The 19547-nt window shown below is 38.9% G+C and overlaps 1 protein-coding gene across 3 annotated transcripts; it reads left to right on the top strand.

Moving 5' to 3' along the window:
• The first annotated feature begins 858 nt into the window (after positions 1 to 858).
• On the top strand, positions 859 to 18790 carry LOC123966881 (arfaptin-1-like). Of its 3 annotated transcripts, none has more exons than XM_046042971.1 (8): positions 859 to 1047; positions 6857 to 6953; positions 10813 to 10909; positions 11608 to 11726; positions 11811 to 12032; positions 13422 to 13579; positions 14115 to 14289; positions 15099 to 18790. In XM_046042971.1, the coding sequence occupies exons 2-8, from the start codon at positions 6885 to 6887 to the stop codon at positions 15252 to 15254; spliced, it is 996 nt and encodes a 331-aa protein (XP_045898927.1). In that variant the 5' UTR covers positions 859 to 1047; positions 6857 to 6884; the 3' UTR covers positions 15255 to 18790. The 3 variants fall into 3 exon arrangements, with proteins under 3 accessions (XP_045898927.1, XP_045898925.1, XP_045898926.1); XM_046042969.1 differs by having other exon boundaries at positions 859 to 1069; XM_046042970.1 differs by having other exon boundaries at positions 859 to 1069; positions 6853 to 6953.
• Positions 18791 to 19547: the final 757 nt, after the last annotated feature.

Here is a 19547-nt window from a genome sequence, read left to right as displayed (position 1 = left end):
TGTTATTGTAGTTAATTAATAAATCCTTCAGACTGAGGTAATGGACTTGGAGACTGGATTTTTTTCCATCTGCGCTCTGCTTTCCTGCATTCCCTTTTGAGGCTGCGAATGCTGTCATTAATATAAGATAGTTCTAATGTGGTAATATTATTCCTTTACTGTGAGAAAATAGATGTTTAGATCCAGAACACTTATGGTATTTGACCAATACTATAAATATACATGTTACAAATAGATTTAAGCAGCAAAGGCTTATTAGAAACTTTAAGTAAGAAGAACAAAGTCTGACGTTGTACACTAGTGGCCTCTGGAGGCTTTCGTGTTCAGTACAAGTCTTGGGTGCAAACATAACTTATTTTGCTTTAAATTCTGCCAAACAAAAACTATTAATTAATTAATTAATTAATTTTATGCTTCTTAAGTGCTGGTTTTCTAAAATAACTTTGTTTTATTTAAAAATTTGTAACACTAAGTCAACACTGGTCAAAAAACCTGGCACATTCCAGTTAGGTTTTTTTGGTAAACACTGAATTTTATTTTTCTACAGCTTTAGCTGCTCAAAATAACAGAAAGTCATTAAAACATCAAAAACATACACTCACTAATAGTTTTTACAGTTTTTTACAGAGGGGACAATAAGCTGAATTTTGAACCTTAAAACCTTGAAACCTTGAGAAAGCTGTGAGATCAAAGATGTACACTTGTTTTTAATTATTAACGGTACATATTCAACAAATGAAGCCTTTAAATCATCATTAATAAACTCGGAACAAGAGTCAGGTTGGTTTCCTGTCTGGCCCAGTTCACATCACCGCCCCTCCGGAAGACACAAGAGAGACAGATCGAGCGCCCTCTCTGGAAAGAAACGGCTGTCAAACACTTCCGGGTGTGTTTGACTTTTTTTCCTCGCTTTAACTTCGTAACTTTTTAAACAGAGTTTGGTTTAGTTTTTCAGCTCGGAACATTTAAATGTGTGGATTTAACCGAAAAACGGCGACGAAGAAGGAAGAAAGTTCACGTTTAGAAGAAGAAGAAGCAGAAGAAGGGGTTTGTTTTTAAAACTGTGAAGGTAAAACTCACCTTTGGGCGTTTGTTTTGCTGTTGACTCGTTAACGGGACAGTTTATTTTGCGGAAACTGGTGATTTATTTACTTAAAAACACAGTTTACTGACTTTATGCGTCGAAACAGTTGATTGTTTACCTGGTAAATAAGGTAACACAACCTCTTCGGTAACGTTAGCTTAAAAACAACAACAAATAAAACATTTGCACTTTATGGTCATTTCTGGAAGCTTTGCTGTAGTTTGTAATACTGAGGTGTTTCTATTATTTTGTTCACCTTCACTGAATGACAGAATATCATAAACACCATCAACATACTAATTTTAGCCAGGTGTACCTAATAAACTGGCAACTGTATAATATTGCGTGTATTAAATTATGATTAATGTATATTATTATTATTGAAATCTGTCTTTAATTGATCAGTTTATAAGTCTCCTCAGTATTGATTTTTTTATATTTAATTAAAATCACATTTTTCTGTTATAGATTATCTGTAATATTTTATTCCATATTTTTAATTATTAACTCAAATTTAGGCCAATAAATTATATTAAATGAATTAATTAACATTTATATTCCAGATCTTTATATTATTTATATATTTATTTTTTTATATTATTATTTTTTGCATTTTATTTTAAGATTTATATTTATGTTGGTATAAGTATAATTTGCTTTTACACTTTTGATTAAAGGATAATTTCACTCAAATCCCCTAATGGTTAAGACAGTTATTTGGGTTGAAATAATCACGATATAAATATGGATATTTTACATTATAGAGACTGCATATTACAAACGTAAAATAATCAAGCTAATCAAGTAACAGTGAACTGCTCTTCAAAATCCAAATCATTAGAACAGAAACAGATCCGTTGAGTATTTTCTCGATTAGGCTAGTTGTTAGTAGTGATAGAAATTTAAACAGTCAATCGATTAGGTTAATCGGGACGATATCTGGTATTTTGAGATAACGAGCAAGTTAAATGTATAAAGTCTGCAGACACATCTACCAGTGTTAAATATATATTGTTATACGGTAGAGAATGCAGCTTAATTACGTCACTTCTGACAAACTGTACCCCGCTTAAACACCAGACTCGCTCTGAAATCTACAGCAGAACCAAATCTGTGTTTCTGTTTCATTCATTAATAAAGCTTCCATCTAAAACAACACGTCGGCTGATGTATGTTAGATTGTACTCTGCAGACATAATAGGATTATACATGACTTTTCTTTGTTCTGATATCAGCATTAATATGTCCTGCTCTCTAAATATCGTCCATTAAAAAACCCATATCGGTTGACCACCAGTTGTTTGGTCTATAAAATGTCAGAAAATGGAGAAACGTTTCAATCAGTGTTTCCTGAAGCCCAAGATGACGTCCTCAAATGTCTTGTTTGATTCACAACCTTAAGATATTCAGTTCACAATCATAGATGAGTAAAGAAACTGAAAAATATTCACATTTAAGAAGCCGGAATCAGAAAAGTTTGGCTTTTTTTCTTTACTCAAACCAATTATTCAGTTATCAAAATAGTTGTTGATTATTATGAATTGAATAATCTCTGCAGCTCTAAAATCACGGGTAGCAGGTGTGACGCCAGCTTTCAGGTGCAGCATCACTTTGTCACGTGGTATCAAGATATACTTTATTAATCCCACAAGGGGAAATTCAGTGTTTTCTACATTTCACTCTATTATTGTTAGCATTAAACACACATGCACAAACCCATAGCAACACACGGAGAGATGTCAGAGAGAGGGGGCTACCATCACACGGCGCCCGGGGACTCGATCCGGCGACCTTCCGGTTTCCAAGCTAAGCCCGAACAGACTGAGCTGTATGTATACAGTTTCCTCAAGTTGTTCCATGCAGAAGTGAAAGTTACTATCTTCCTTTTGACAAGCAGAAGTGGAGAAAACCACATTTTAATATTGTGTGAAAGTAGTTCCAATCATGTTGTCATGTGCAGAAATTAGGGGTCAAACACTTTTTTTAATGTGGCAGAAAACAAGTTCTAGATGTGCCTGTATAATTTACATGGGTGGTGTCTTGTGACAGAGGCCAGCTCACTGTTTTATACCCTTTTACCAGTGAATAAAGTTTAGATGACGTGTTTGTACTTTGCACTTAACTTAAAGTTGTAAGGGAAAAATACTTTATTACTTATGACAAGTGGTAAAGTTCACATCTTGACATTAATCCAAGAATAAACTCAAAGTCTATTTTGTTGTGTTGGACTTTATAGGGGGTATTGTGCTGTTTGCCTTTTTCCCTCTCCTTTATTGAGTTATACTCCTTTTTTGTGCATGTAACAGGTTTGCAAAGTAAAAAGCTCAAAGTCCAGCCCAAAGGGAGTTCCCATCTCCCACAGAAAGCTCTGCTCTGAACTGCCTGAAAACAGCTCATTTGTAGTCCAGCTGTTTCCCTTTCATCCCAGTCACAGGGATGAAAGCTAAATGCGCGTCATATAACACTCGCCAAGCGGCTACTCCGACACGCCCTCAAACATTGGTGGAAAAACACTGAGCTCTCCTCTCCCTTCCAAACACTAGCTACCCTCCAGGCAGTCAGTGGACATAAAGTTGTTACTGTGATGTAGAGACAGAGCTCAGTTAAAACTTTATGGATGAAAAATACTTTTGTTACAGGTAAATAACTGACCACTCTGAAACTCTTGCTCCAGTCCATGTTGCTAAGCTGGTAAGGGGATATACAGCTGAACTGAAGCCGCGTTTGCTTCTCACTGACCCGCCCTTCTCTGCTTCTGATTGGCTAGTTGTCCTTAACTAGGAACTGCGCATGTGCAACTCCCAACAAAGATCATTTAGACACAAGATGTATCACTCCGAAGCCTTCAACACAGGGTGAAAAGAGGAGCTGCTGCAATGTACAATATGACAAAAAATATGGTGTTTTTTGAAAATTAAACCAAGTAAACCTGTTCTGGTACAACCCCTAATTAAGATTTTGAACCTGAAAATTAGCATATCACCTCTTTAAAAGTTTATTTTGCAAGTCAAGAAAGTTGCAGTTTGTCGTACACAATCAGGTGAAAAACAGAACATAGTTACCTAGCTTAGTAGCAACCAAGAGATAAATGTTAGCTTAGCATTACAGCGCTAATATGTAGATGATGTATGTTGTGCGAAAAAAGAGATGTTGTTCACTGAGCAGAACGTAAATGTTGCGTTAATGTTTTACGAAGAACTGAGACTTTCAAAAGAAATTAGTTGTCTGCCACAAGGTTACTACCACTTTCCTGTCATAAGTAATATGTAAGTTTTTTTCCCATAAAACTTTATTAACAGTAAGTGCAAAGTACAAACACCTCATCTAAACTTTATCTACGGGTAATACAGTATAAAAGAGCTCTGACATCTGTCACAAACAAGATTTTGCAACAAACCGTGGCTTTCCTGAATAACAAAATTATCTTTTACATTGAAAACCATTGTGTAATTCAGGGCACAATTTGAACAGTAGCAAAAAGTATACATATTTAGGTCCCATGGCAAAGGAAGGGAGGTTAACATTTACAGCTGCCAGTGTGTGCTGTTAGATGGTGTCTTTATTTTCAGGGATAATGCATGTTGATAACATCACTGTTCTTCCACAGAACTGTTGTCCATCTGCCAGATGTTAAAACGAGCCATTAAAACAACTTTAAAACACACAACATGTAAGATTAGAAACAAGAAAAAGAAGCAAACATGAAGCAGACGGAAACTTAGAGGAGGAGGACAATTAACACAGCTTTATTAATCCCCCTAGGGGCAATTATCAATTAGTTAAGAGCAACATGTTTGCAGCGTCACTCGTACTCTGCCAGCGTTCACTGGTAAATAATAATCTAATGTTTAACAGTGATGATGGAAACATTGTGGTGCACAATGTAGAACAAAGTGACTGAAAATTAGACTTGTGAATAAATTGCTGCAGCGCATGTACCTGCAATCACATGATCAGCACTCAGCCAATCAACACTGATCACGGTTTAAACTCAAACTTATTTTTGGTTTTACTTAATGTGCAATATTGTCTATTCTCTGTACAATACTGTCATTTTTCAGGATTTTGATTTCACCTCAACACTATCAGTACTCATTTTCTGTGCCTCCAGGATTTCGCAGGCCTGTTTAGTGATTGTTGTGGTCTAAAATATCTGATTTTCGCGGCTGCTTTTCTAAAAGATTGCAATGTTTTTAGGTGTTTTTTTTTGCGCGATGAAATTGTTGTAGATGTGTTGTTTTTTTATCTTTAGACTTATAGTTGAATCATTAAACAATCCCTCCAGGATTTGGAAGCCCTAACCCTAACCATTTTTCCACACTCTTGTTTATATTTTTATATTTATAAATTTATATTTGTATATTTTCTTTATATTTCTACTTACCAACTTTCTTCTATTGTTATTTTGATTCCTTTAATGCCTTGATGTGCAAAGTGAGCAACTGTGACACAAGAATTATCTCTGATTCTGATATCAAAATAAGAGCGTGCTATTATTCAAGATCATCCAGAGAAAACAAATAAATCCTCAAACTGCTTTCAAAGAGCCAAATTAGCTGCATGAGAAAAAACTGATAACAGCGTTTTAGCCAGAAATGCTTGCACCATGTTTAAAGAGTCCGGGAAAAAGGATCCCTCCTGCAGAGTGTTGTGCTTCTGCCTTTCCACCACCAGGTGGAACCACACTGTTGTTACACTCCACTGAACTGAAACAACACACTGAGCTCTTCCTAAACACTCCTGTTATCCTTAAATGTACTTACGTCTTTTATCCTTGCAATATAAACCTCCAGACAATGATTATATTTAAAGTTACCCAGGTTTATGTTTGTGTGGTACTTTGTTTCTTTGTTGACTACTTAAATAGTCCTTTTAAATAAAATATAACCTCCCTTCCAACCCCTCTTACACATCCAGAATACCTGTTACGCGAGTATGGACATATATGCAAATTACTATAAAATCTCACTGGTTGACCATTTTGCTGTTTTAATGCCTTGATATTATTTCTAAGTACAGATTTATGTTATCTGTAACAGTTGGAAAGAAAAATAATTTCTGTTATCAAGGATATGTATTATTGTGGGGCAATGGCGCAATGTGAGAGACCCGGGTTCAATCCCCCACTGTGACCCATCCACCATTGAGTCCCTGAGCAAGACACTTAACCCTTCGTTGCTCCAGAGGCGTGCGACCTCTGACATGTATATAGCAATTGTAAGTCGCTTTGGATAAAAGCGTTAGATAAATGTAAATGTAAAAAAACAAACACAATTTCAAACATGTTGAAGGATTTTCTTTTTGAAACCAACGTTATCATTATCATCAGGTCAACACACAAATTAACCCAAAATCTAGGAGGGTTAAGCAGCAGGCAGCTCTCCAGCATATTTAAATATAAGTAAACTCCTTTAGAAAGGTTAAATATGAAACAAGGCACTAACCCCAACAGATAACTGTAACTAAGAATATACAGCAGCGATAATCATCATTGTACATGTTGGATATTTAGATTTTTTACCGCATTTTCTGATACAACAACATAAATCTGAACATTGATACAAGAGTTCCAGCTGTTTGAAGTGTTAAACATAACGTGACAATATAGCAAATAAGTAGCTAGAAACATCTAAAAGAAGTTTTTAATGTTAATTCATCATCATACTAATCCTTTTTAATGCTTAGAAGCAGCCTCATAAGTCAGGACCGTAACCTCAGAGGAACAAGAAATGTTGCAGATTGATGTTTTTCTGTTTTGTCTAAATGAGGAAGTTGGAGGAACTGAAGTGGGCGGAGCAAGATGATGGAGGAGCACAGAGGGGACGTCAGCCTGGCGTCCGGCGCCACAGAGATGGAGACTCCTCCTACGGTGAGACACCATCAAAACCTCTGTATTATCTTCTCTGTTCAGCTAAATCACAACATTTAAAAGCTGCTGAAAGCTCTTTAAACGTAAAGTAACTCTTCCTGTCAGCGAGCAAACACCCCCTGAAACTCTTTAAAGTTTTTTTGCAGTGATGCGCAGGTGTACTCCTGTTTTTGTGTTTTACAGTTACAACAGAGCACAATGACTAAGGTCAAACAGGCAGTGACACAGTCCAGCCTGGTGTTCAGATACTCTTTAACTGTAACTTGGGTGTTTGATTTCCGCTAAATCACGCCCCGAAATCTGGACAGGGTTCGACAATAACGGTGGCCCGGGGTCAGTAAAAAGTAACATCTGGACAGGTGAACTAGCGGGCCAGAATTATGCAGTAGCTTTGCAGCTTTTGGCGCGCACCGTTGTCCAATCCAGAGTTGTAGTAACGTGAGGAGTGGTTGTCCAGTGTTAATTCTTCAATCTTAATCAAGCGGCAACCTCTGGATAGCAGGATAGAGGCGACTTGTATCAGCAGGCCGTCATGTTTGAGTCGGTTATGTTTTGTTTTAAATGTAAGTTTTATCTGTGATTACAGTTTGGTTTAGTTTTTTTTATATACAAGATCTATTTAATAACCGATTAAACATGTTAACAGTATAACATAACAAGGAATTTGCCTTGGTGTTAAGGTGCTACACGCAGACAGACATACAGCTGACATAAATAGATGTAGAAATATGTAATAATCAAATGCAAGTTGTATAAGGATAACAAAAGAATATTACGGAGCGACAGTGAACGCACCACTGCAGATGTCACTCACTAACGTTACTTTCGCTTTCAATCTACATGTGGCGTTCTTGAAAACTGAATCATGGGTGAATTAATTAAACACGGCGACTTGCTGATGGAGAAAGTCAGCCGAGACACATACAAGGAGAGATTTCGCGGTTCTGCCTGTCGGATCTGCGACACGAGACCGTGGACTTTTGTGTCGCGATTTCGGTCTTGGTTTCAGAACCGTTTCAGCCCCAGGAAAGACTGACTCCAGAGGCTTTGGAAGGAGAAGTAGTTAACCAGGTCTAATTTGACCATCCTGGTGACAGTTACTTACGATAAAATGCACACACTCCAGATTACTGTGTTTTAGATATTGATACTGTTGCATGAGAATCGATCCTAGAGCAAGAAACTGGGATCAGAAATATCCATCCGCACATCTCTAGCACAAGTGCATTCATACATACACACAGTTGCAGGCTGCAGCTAACCATGGCTAAGCAGTGAAGCATCTTAACTTCATTCTTCCTCCCGTCTCTCAGTGTCATGGACTGACTGAGCGTGTCAACAGCCTATTAAGCACATTTAAAACCGACGTGTGGTTGATGCATTTATTCTTTACAGATACTCCACACACGTTATGCAACCAGTTAAATAAAAGAAAAGGAACAATGTGCACCGGCTGCCTAACAGATTCTACAATGTTATCAGCAGTTGTGACGACAACAAAAGCAAACTGGGGTGATAAAGAGTGACAGCGAGTGTTTGTACGTCTGATAGGGCGGCCGTTGTTGTGGTTAATAGTAATCGAGTGACGGCAGGTAACAGGAGCTGGTAGCAGGTGACTCACCTGTGTGCAGATCTGTAGTTTTAGAGCAGTTTTTAAAACGTTGAGATGTAACTTTTCTGGTTTCATCGTTTGCTATGATTGTATCTCAAGCTGCAGTTCCTCTAATGGCCACTAGGTGTTGAATGGTACATTTTTAGTTACCTCAGTTTGTTTTCAATGAACTGTTACCACCGATCCAAATATCCAAATTGCCTGGATCGGTCCGGAAACAGATCCTTAGGATTTGGCTCTGCACTGCCAGGTCTGTTACACTGAGACGTGGTTGTTGCTACTTCCAAGTAGGTTTGGTTTCATCTGAGTGAACTGATTAACAGATCCACTGATGCAAAATAAATCTGTTTTTAAAGCAAATGTGACCTTTTTTTTTAAGAGCTCATTGGAGAAACCAGCAACCTTCCTGTCACACACCAGCTTCTCTAACCTTTGGAAAGAGCAAAGGTGGATACTGTGTGTGTGTGTGTGTGTGTGAGTGTAAAACTCTCTTTGCGTCAGTACATGCCTCGCTGTCTCTTCAATGCGACACAACAACTTTGAGCCAAATTCCTCCAGCCCGGTGAGCCCTCCACAGGTGTGTGTATGTGTGTGTGTGTTTTCTGGGAAAAAAACCCCTGCAAAACTGCACAACATTCCCTGAACATCACTTCCTGGAAACAAATTAAACCATGGAGGAGGAGTGACGGAGGGGGAATATAATGTTGTTACACACATCCTTGTACTTCTATAGTTTTGAGGACCCTCATTGACATAACGCGTTCCCTGGACGTTTACCCTAACCCTAACAATCAAAACTAAAATGCCGACCCTAACCTAAACCTAAAGCTCCGGTCCTCACTATGTGGGAAATACAAGAAGGTAGACACACACACGTTAACTTCCAGTGTTGATGTTTTTTGTCTGTAACCTGTCTTAACTGTAGACGACAGCCGTTTACTGTTCGTGTGTCTTTACCTTTCATCTATATCAGGTGACTATTTCCTGTCCTGAGTGTTATAGCAGTGACCTCTGACCATTTTCCGTGCCCGCCAATCACAACAGGGAACTATCATCTCCGTGGCAACCTCACAACCTTTTGATCTTGGTTCTGATTGTCCCCCATAAGCTCCGGTTCCCACGGTGTTACTTCTGAGGATTGTCACGGTGCTTTAACTTCTGGCCTTTGACCTCGTTACGGTAGCTTACTGGTGATGCTCCTGTTGACGCTGCATTCAAGAACTGAAATTTGAAATTCCAGCTTGGAAAGATGCAGCTAGAAATCTTAAATATTTAAGTTAAAGTGCTTCCGGCAGCAGCAGTTGAGCGGGGGGGTGGGGGGGAAGTTGAGCTCCATAGAGAGGTCAGAGGTGCATCAGAGGGCTTCACAGGTCCAAGATTTTGGTGTGCATAAATGTACTTCCTATTAAAGAAACCTGGTCTGAAAGGGACCCATGTACAGTCAGAACCAGTCCAAAATAGACAATTGACAAGCAGCAAAAGTTTAAAAGAGCAGCAACTAATATAATGTCATATCCAGATTCTGTGTGATTTCTGAACACTGTATTTTACAATTTATGCAAATTTCTTTCATCAGAAGGTGTGCGTAATCATGTGGTGGATTAATACAATTTCAGCAGTTCAATAAGAAAATATTACTAACTGAATCAATATAAATGAACTTGATGGATCATGCAAATATGCATATATAATTATTATTATACTAGTCAAATGCATGTGCAATTATTTATGGGCATTTCACAATACATGTATTACAACAGGATATTAAAATACCGTAATGCTATTTAAAAAGGGACAATTCACAATAAAAGCATTGTTGCAATACATGATTTGATGTGAATTGTCCCTGATTAAATGCGTTATTCCTTGACTACTGACAATTTCTTAGCCTCCAAATGCTGCTCAAACACACCATAATTAGTGGGTCTGACGGAGGCAACACTCCTCCTTGTTTACACATGTTGACTGCTTGACTAGGACAACAATGATAATTATCGCAATATAATATTCCTCACTAACAGCATAACAAATGTTCAATAAATGTTTGATTTAATTAATTTGAATTAATGTGTGTGTGTGTGTGTGTGCGCGCGCTCGCGTGGAGGCGCTGAACCCTGCCCTCCCTCCGAGAGAGCAGAGGATAGAAGCAGGGACTGTAAATGACACCAAAACATAGCAGTATAGTTTTTCTGTCCATGTGGCCGTAGTGCTGTGGAAAGAAACACTTCTCTCTCTCCTTTTTAACAGGACGCGAACAGTAACTGCAACCACGCAGACAACGGTGTCACTTCCTGTCCAGCTGAGGCCATGGCAGAGGTCAACATGGAAACAGGGCAGGACAAAGGTAAACTAGTGAAGGAGTAGAAACATTATAAAGGTGTGTGTTTACGCTGTTTTGGTTTCTAACATGTATTGTAAAATGGTTATTTACAGTTGCAGGAAAAAGTACAGTATGTTAACCCTTTGGAATTACATGCACTTCTGCATAAATTGGTCATAAAATGTGATCTGATCTCACAGCAAAAGACAAACACAGTCTGCTTAAACTAATACTACACAAACAATTGAACACACTGTGTAAACATTCAAATAATATGTGTGGTCCACCATTTCCATCCATACCACTACTACTTTTGGATACAAGAGTAACCAGAGTATTGAAGCAGAGAATACTGCACAATATGTCAGGTATTGCACTTGTCATGGTAGCTCTCCGTTAGGGATGAAACGATTACCGGTTTAATAAACCATAGTAAAATTCCCGACGGTTATTATTACCGCACGCATTTTAATTGCAAGGATAACCGAACAATTATAAGCTGACAGCAAATACATAATGCAGTTAGCGACAGTCTCCCAGAAGCAGGCGGGCATGCACAGTATGCAGCTCCAGCGCTGTGGAGATTTTTCAGTACATTTGAATCATTTTCTCCACATTTTTACAATACCGCTGATAACGTGATTATTTTGGTCACTATAATCGGGAAATTTTCATACCGTTTCATCACTACTCTCCATTGACCTTTGACCCCCCACCTCCAGACCTTCCAGTGTCACCCCAGACACCAGGAAGAGGACCTGTGGTGATTCAAGGCAACAACAAGAACCCAGCCAGTGAGAAGCTGCAAAGAGTCCGCAAGTGGAGCATCAGCGCCTACAAGGTGAGAGGAATCCAACAGGACTTTTTATTTCTGTTCATTGGTAAAAGATGTTCAATCAGTCTGAGCAATACTGTCTCCCCGCAGTGTACCAGGCAGGCTCTATCAGAGAAGCTCGGCCGTGGATCTCGTACGGTGGACCTGGACCTGGAGCCTCGCCTCGAACTGCTCAAAGATGACCGACAACGCTACGATAACATGACCAAGCTGGCTCAGACACTGGCCAATCAGCTCACTCAGTTCACAGTTACCCAGAAGACCTTGGGGGACGCCTTTGCCGAACTCAGCCTCAAAACACCAATGCTGCATGTGAGTCTAAAAATTTTTTTGTTGTACTACTGCTGCTACTGCGAGTACATTTATTACTTTTAACACTGTACGACACAAATACTACAATACTACTACTACTACTACAATTACAAATGTCTGTTCTCTAACCTCTCCCCCAAACAGAAATTGTCCAATCGCAGTTTAGCAACTGTAACAATTGCACAGCTTTCAACGAGTTTGGAAAAAAATATATATGAGGGAGAGTGTGAGGAATGGATTTAGCCGCTGTAATGTTAGCTGAAAATTTTTGCATGTCCAACTAGCTACATTAGTGACCAAGTATTACCTCCAAGGCCACTAGCTGACTAAAGGTTACATAAACAAAATCCCTATTCATGACTAGCACATGCACTCTGTAGTATTCCCCCTCTTTGTTGAAGCAGGGCCTGGATGCTATCAGAGTTCAGGCAACGTTAGCCGGTCATTCCTAAATTTACACTCCAGCAACCTCAGCCAAGCAAATACTTTTGCTTGTTACCCTCAGTAACAGGATCAGCTGTGTAACTCCTATCACTGTACGACCCAAACGGAACTAACGAGTCGGAGAACAAAAAAATGTTTATACATTTACAACTAAGAATTGTGCCTTACCTTTGCTAGCCTTTATCTCAACTAGCAATCATGATTTACGTTCAGTGCTAATGTTAACGTTACCTTGTTTCGGGTCCGCTCCGTGGTCTCGATGCATAGACCGGGTGCTTTCTGCTCAGATGCTGAAACACTGTCGTTGTGGTAGGCTAGTTCTGTTTCACAGCACACAGACTGGAAGTTATAGAGTTTTGTTTTCTTTTAGCTTGAAATGATCCCATAGTTTGGACACTTTTTGTCTTTGTCACTGGCCTGTCTCTTCTTCGTTGCTCGCTATTTTCTCTCTCTTCCGCTATTTTGCAATCCATCCCATCAAATCACTTCATCTTCCCTTGCGCAAAGCGTAAACGTGTTGTGCGACAGTAATAATCGTCTGTGCGAAACAGTAAATGCCATTTTAGTAATCGAGTTAATCGAGTTTCAGCCCCAGTCTTCATACTATCTTGTACCACTAGAAGTGGAAATATAATGTTTAAAAAGTAAATGAGTATGTAAGCTAAGCAGCCAAACAAGACAACAGTCCATCCTGTCCAGTCAGTCCTATATTTAACATCTGGCTGTAAAATCTGTAAGTTTGTGCACTCAGTTTCACAACTTAATTCTGCAAACTGTTACAAAAAATATGTGAAAAGACAATTTTCAATTATACCTTTTTTCATATTGTTTAGCTTTAATTTTGACACTCATCAGTATTTCTGATCAGGACATTTGAAGACCTTGGGTGAAGTTATTTCGCATGAGGTGGTCAATCATGGTGTTCTCTCTTTGTCTCTTTGTCAGGTGGACTTTGGTGTAAATGCAGAGGCTCAGAAGTTTCTGTCTAAGAGCGGTGAGACTCTGGCGGCGGCCATTAACGCCTTCACATCCGACATGAACACTCTGATCAACAAAACCATCGAGGACACTATGATCAATGCCAAGCAGTACGAGGCCGCCAGGTGGGTGGAAAACACATTTGCTGTTTCCTGTGAGCCTGAACGTGCTGCTTCCAGCCACACCAGGGTCTACATGTCATATATCTAGATATATACAGCAGCTCATATTTGTTTAACATCAGAAAGTGTTTCAACAGTAATACAGCAGAGACTGAGAGGAAGGTTTGGGTTTAAGTAATGGACGACCCAGAAGGGCATTCTGGGAAATGTAGGGAAATCACAAGCTGAAGTACACAAAGGAGGTTGTGCATGTCATAAACATGGGAGTGTTTTCCATTTCTATCATTCACCCCAATAGAAATGAACATGGCAATAGAGACGACATTGGAAGCTATTCTGGGAAATTTAGGAAATCGTAATAGACATAACCACTGAACAACTGCTACCAGGCCGCAAGAAAACGATAAAAGCTGGACAGTAATTTGTTATTTAATTCGTTGTGACATCCCACCTCTACCGGACCTCAAGAATATTATCAAAACAAAAACGGTCCACAAAATGAAACAATTTTTGAGACCTCTTCTTCTCCAACTCCCAGGATCGAGTACGACGCGTACCGAGTCGACCTGGAGGAGCTGAACCTGGGGCCCCGGGACGCCATCACTCTGCCCAAACTGGAGCAGGCCCAGAAAGACTTCCAGAACCAGAGGGAGAAGTACCAGAGGATCAGAGATGACCTTTCCATCAAGGTGAAGCTGCTGGAGGAGAACAAGGTGAGAGGGACCAAGAGAGGGAGCCGAGATTTCTGGTAAACCTGGAAATGGTCAGCAAGTCATCCTCCATGAATCCTGGAGAGTTCTAGTGTTACATGGACCATCTTTCCACGTGTTGCTGATGTGTCTGAACTAACAGAAATAGATGAAGATGACGACATATTGGTGGAATCTGGTGACATAGTTACAGCAGGTTCTGTCTCCATTTACTTGAAAAACGCATGTTTTTGACTTCTTTAATCGTCATCCCATTATTTATATCCCAATATTTCCAAATAAGTCAGTATAAACATTTTTTTAAACCATGTTCTGAGCATTTTATGCCTTTTTTATTAAGCTGGCCATACACTGTACACAGACAGTTTCGGTTCAGTTTTTGAGCCGCACAAGTAGGGCGGAATTTGAGCTTTGTCTGACATCGTTTGCCGTGCTGCATACAGGGAGGGCTGATCACCTGCTCACAGACGGCTGTCAGACGGTAAGATGTCAGAAATCTTGGTCGGCCGTTGTCAAGCTGTCACACAGTTGAAGCAGAGCCACGAGTCGATTCCCCATGATCAGTGCTTTTTTTTTTTTTCGCCAGAGCGCCTGCACAAAATGGTGAACGGCATCTGAAAGTGCAATGACAACACAACACTAGCTATCAACTGAACAATCTACACAGTAAAATTAGCTAGCTCACCTCCAATTCTCGCTGCAAAATGGATATGATATATTATACCTGGCAGAAAGTGGTGGATACTTAATATTAATGAAGAAAGGATTAACATTCGTTTGACAAATCTCTCATTTACGCTCTCTGTCTGCAGGTCAAAGTCCTCCATAACCAGCTGTGGCTGCTCCACACGGCCGTTGCTGCTCACAGTTTATCGTGTCACAGCTTCCTCCAGCAAAACATCCAGCAGGCTGGCGAACTCCTCAACAACCCCAGCGTAGATGCCCCCTCCTGGCTGGAGGAAAGTTGACACAACAACCACCAAAAAAAAATGGCCAGAAATATGTTCGGAAAGATCTTTTGGGATAAATGGACACCATTGTGGGGAAAGTTAGGGAGGGATTGTTTTGGGATTTTTTAATGTTTGGATGGATTTGGGATAGTTTTATACCAGAGTGGAATTGGGAGTTTGTGGGTTTAGGATATATTTCCAGCTTCGCTACAAAAAGAGGCAGTTAGATAGTTTAGAGGGAAATTAATTACTTTGGATTTTGAATGGGTTTCCTGGGTCCTGATATACCTCCTGCAGGCCTGGAAAGGCTTAGAAAAGGGGGAATTTCATCACTTTCCGACTCTTAAACTGTTGTGGAACTGCACAACAAGTGATATTTGGAGTGTTTTCAAAAGGATGTTAATTTTTTTGAACTCTTGAAATGATATTAAGGACAAAGGGGGGTCTTAAGAATGATCTTTCTTTCTATACATACAATCATAGACCTATAGTACTTGTGAGCTAATTTCTTGCCTCTGTCTCAGAGAGTTGGGGGGTAAATCCATCTAATCCTCTGTGAGGCACTAAGCTTTTCTTTGAACTTTAAAAAATCCTGAGCCACTGCAGTCAGAAACTCACAGCGACTAAATGTGCCTCAACACCACTGCAGGAAAACTGCTTCACTGTCTGTACGATCCACAACTCTGCACCAGCTGGCTTCCTATAGACAGTTCAGCTTTGGATCTGCGTCCATGTTGATAAAATGCCAGGACTCTTATTGAATCTAATGTGTTTTGTTCTTTTTTTATTAGCAATAAAAACATTCTGTGAGCTTCTCATATTTTAGCCGGTACTGATGACCTTTTGCCGGGTAAAATGACAAACATTGCCTCCAGCAGATCATATTCAGCTGTAGCTAATTAGCGTTAATGCCAGAAGTTATTTACTAGAATTAAACTTGGCTGTTCTCTGCAAGCCGGTGTTTGATCTTGGCCAAAGATTATTTAAAAGCAGCACGTTTTAGCCTCTGCACTCCACAACTGCAAAAGTGGACTGTTTTTCTAGTTCAATAAGACCAACAGTGTGATGAGTCTTCTCTAGAGAAACGAAAAGCTGATCTTATCATATTCATTTCATTCATCGGAATCTCCTGGTTAAGTTTCATATTAGTCATTTATGCCTGTCAACTTTTAGAATAACTTTGGCATTTTGTAACCTGGACCCTATTTTCCCATGTTTTTGTGTCTGTTAATAACTGGGAAATCTTTTGAAATGGTCCATTGAGTGAGTGCGCTGCAGTGGAACAAGCCTGCAATTGTACCCCGTCAAAGTACGTCCTGTAAAGTGATTGTTTTTGCCACAGACAGGCTCAGATTGTTATTAAAAGTGTCTGACAACATTGTGGAAAGGATCCCTACAGAGACCTACACCTTTTATTAAGGGAATCTGGTGGCTTTGATGAGACTGATATAGTGACAGTTTCTGGTTAAACAAAAAAGATCTTACTTTATTTTAATAGTTTATGTCTGCAGGGATCCTTTACATAAAACTGTCACTTACAATAACAATTTGAGCCTGTCAGTGGCAAACCAAGCACTTGAGGTAACCACAGTCCTGTTTTGCCGCAGCACGCTTTCTCAATACTTTCTCAATACAAAAAATGTTGTTCCAATTAGTCATAAAAACCATGGGGAAAAAAGGATCCAGGTTGAAAAATACCTAAGCTACCCTTTAATCAGAACTCAGGAATTTGAAGCAAGTAGCTGGTGGAAAAAAAAGATGTAAAAGAAAGTAGACTGTGTTATTTTAATGTGGCAGATATATTTAATCAACATGCCATATCATCTGTTTCACAGGTTGTGAAAAAAAAAAATTGGGGTGACACTCAAATATGTAGTCTGTAATCTGTTCTTGAGCCAACAAATGTGCACATTTCAATTTAATCTTCTAGTCACCTTTTATTACAAATGTTGACAGCAGAACCAAAATAAAGGATTGATGAGGGATTCAAAAGGTTTCATATTTGATGAGTGGATTCAGAACTGGGTTCAGATTTTCTAAAATGCTATCAAACCCCAGCATCAGCATGCTACACGCTGAGGAGGAGTTTGGACCATAAACTTAACTTTCCAGCTACATAGTTAGCTCCAGCTGCACCTTGCTGGTCATTTCCTTATGATGCTCAGCATCATGTTGAGACCAATACTTTGCTATGAACCCCAAAATGTTGCCTTGTCGTTGGTGAAGAATGTCTGGTTTGTTGTAGCCAGTCTGTCTGGCAACGTTTCACCCGTAGCCAAAGTTTCTCTGCTTTACTGTTCACATTGCTACACCAGCGGGTTACACGTTGAGGAAAGATTTAGATGGTTAATGGACCTGTTTGGCTAGCCTGCTAACTACACTTGTCTAGTTGGCTGCTGACATTTCCTTCTCTGGTTTACATGATAAGATGCTCAGCAGCATGTTGACACCAACACTTTGCTATGAACCACAAAATGTTGTTATACGTCAACGATGTCGCTTTGTACCTGTAGCCAAAGTTTCTTTGATGAAACGCTACATTGTCGCTGCTCCTGGGATACAGTGTCTCTGTTCACATTACAGAACCACATTTAGGAAATTTATAGATGGCTTGTCGATGCCTACCTGTGCGGCTAACTTTGTTTTGTTTTTTTTCTGTGCGGCTAACTTGCTAGTTTGCCGCACAGCCAGTAACTGGTTGGCTGCTGGTCATTTCCTTCTTTGGTTTACGCGACAAGACGTTCAGCATAATAATAATAATAATAATAATAATAATTTCATCATTTCAGACAAGCCAAAAAATTTTGCTGTATGTTGATGATGTTGCTTTGTTTGTTGGAGAAGAAACATTGGCTGAAGCTGATCTTAGCAAATCAGTAGCCAAAGTTTAGGTGTTTTATGTTTTTGTCTGTCTGAATTAACAATGTGATATGTAACAATATACTCCTTTTTTACACACTAAAATAATGTTTTTGAATAATTTCTTATCATAAAATACTATGTTGTAAAAAAGAGATTATATTCAGTTTATTTGAAAATACTGAATAAATGTGCTGCCTAGTGTATGTTTTTGTTTTTCTTCTGATAGAGCCCAAAGTTTTCTCTCCTGTTCAAATTGATTATAATTTGGTGAACAAAATAATAGAAACACAAAGACAAATTGCCACAACTCAATGCAACAGCCAGATATTTGTGAAGCTCAACCCTTCAGTCTGGTTTTGATTAAATTCTTAAGGCAGTGTTGACTTGAATTGTGTTGTAATGTGAAATGTTGCTGTTATTTTGTCCATCTCCCGAATGTCCTTGTACTCATTGCACTCTACCCAGAGTCTTGTTATGTGTGATAAAATGTTCCGTGGATTGACTCCTTTCAGATTGTTTTGTTAAAATGTATGAACGTGTTTTTGTTTGTGTCACTGTACCTCAGGCCTGACAACAACTATGCAATGCTTTGTGCAATAACATCTCAAAAACCTTAAACCTGTACACCGCTAATGACTTTGTTTCCTGTACCACCAGAATAAAATATTGCCTTTAAGGAAAATTCCACTCAATTTTAAAAATGGATTAACTGTTCTTGAGACATGCTAGAGGCAAAAAAATAGAGCTTGAACTTTACAGTCTTGTTCGATCAAGAATAAATAAAACAGGGTTTGACTGTAAACTAAAGTCTGTAAGCTAAATTTAGATTTTTAAAAAATGTTATTTCCAGGTGATAAAATGATTAAAAGCTTTTTGTAATCCCAACATGCTGTAACAAACTGTTTTCAGTTCTTGATTGTTTGACTGCATTTTTGAACTTGGAAACAGTAACAATGCGAAGATCTTAATTCAATGTCCACTTGTTAGCTTTTTCAAGAACTTTCAACAATGTGGTTCTTACCTCCTTTCTCAACACATCGTGGAAGGAAATAGCCAATAAAACAATGTAGCTAAACTCCATCTACTGAGGAAGACTGAGATGTGGTTGTAAGCCCCGGTTTAAATTTTTTTTTTCTTTTGAACTAAGAACGTTTATTTTGTGATCATCACTTCTTATCAAAAAAATGATCACTAATGCTATAAGCAAAAGGAATAATTACATCTACTCGGCACATGCCTCATGGACATCTTATATTTCATATTCTACACCATTTCTTTTTGGGAAAATCCTTGGAAAATCAACAAATGCCGGCACAATTACTAGCACCAAATTACATAGTTATTTCCACGAAATGTACAACATTTTTTAAAAACAAATTATGACTCCTATATGACTGCTATAAAATATAGTGTTTCTGAATCTTTATTACTACAGAAAACAAGGAAAAA

The sequence above is a fragment of the Micropterus dolomieu genome, unplaced genomic scaffold (assembly GCF_021292245.1).
Source record: "Micropterus dolomieu isolate WLL.071019.BEF.003 ecotype Adirondacks unplaced genomic scaffold, ASM2129224v1 contig_14480, whole genome shotgun sequence".
Taxonomy (NCBI): Eukaryota; Metazoa; Chordata; class Actinopteri; order Centrarchiformes; family Centrarchidae; genus Micropterus; species Micropterus dolomieu.
The sequence above is the reverse complement of the archived record's forward strand: the minus strand, read 5'-3'. Positions and strand labels throughout refer to the sequence as shown.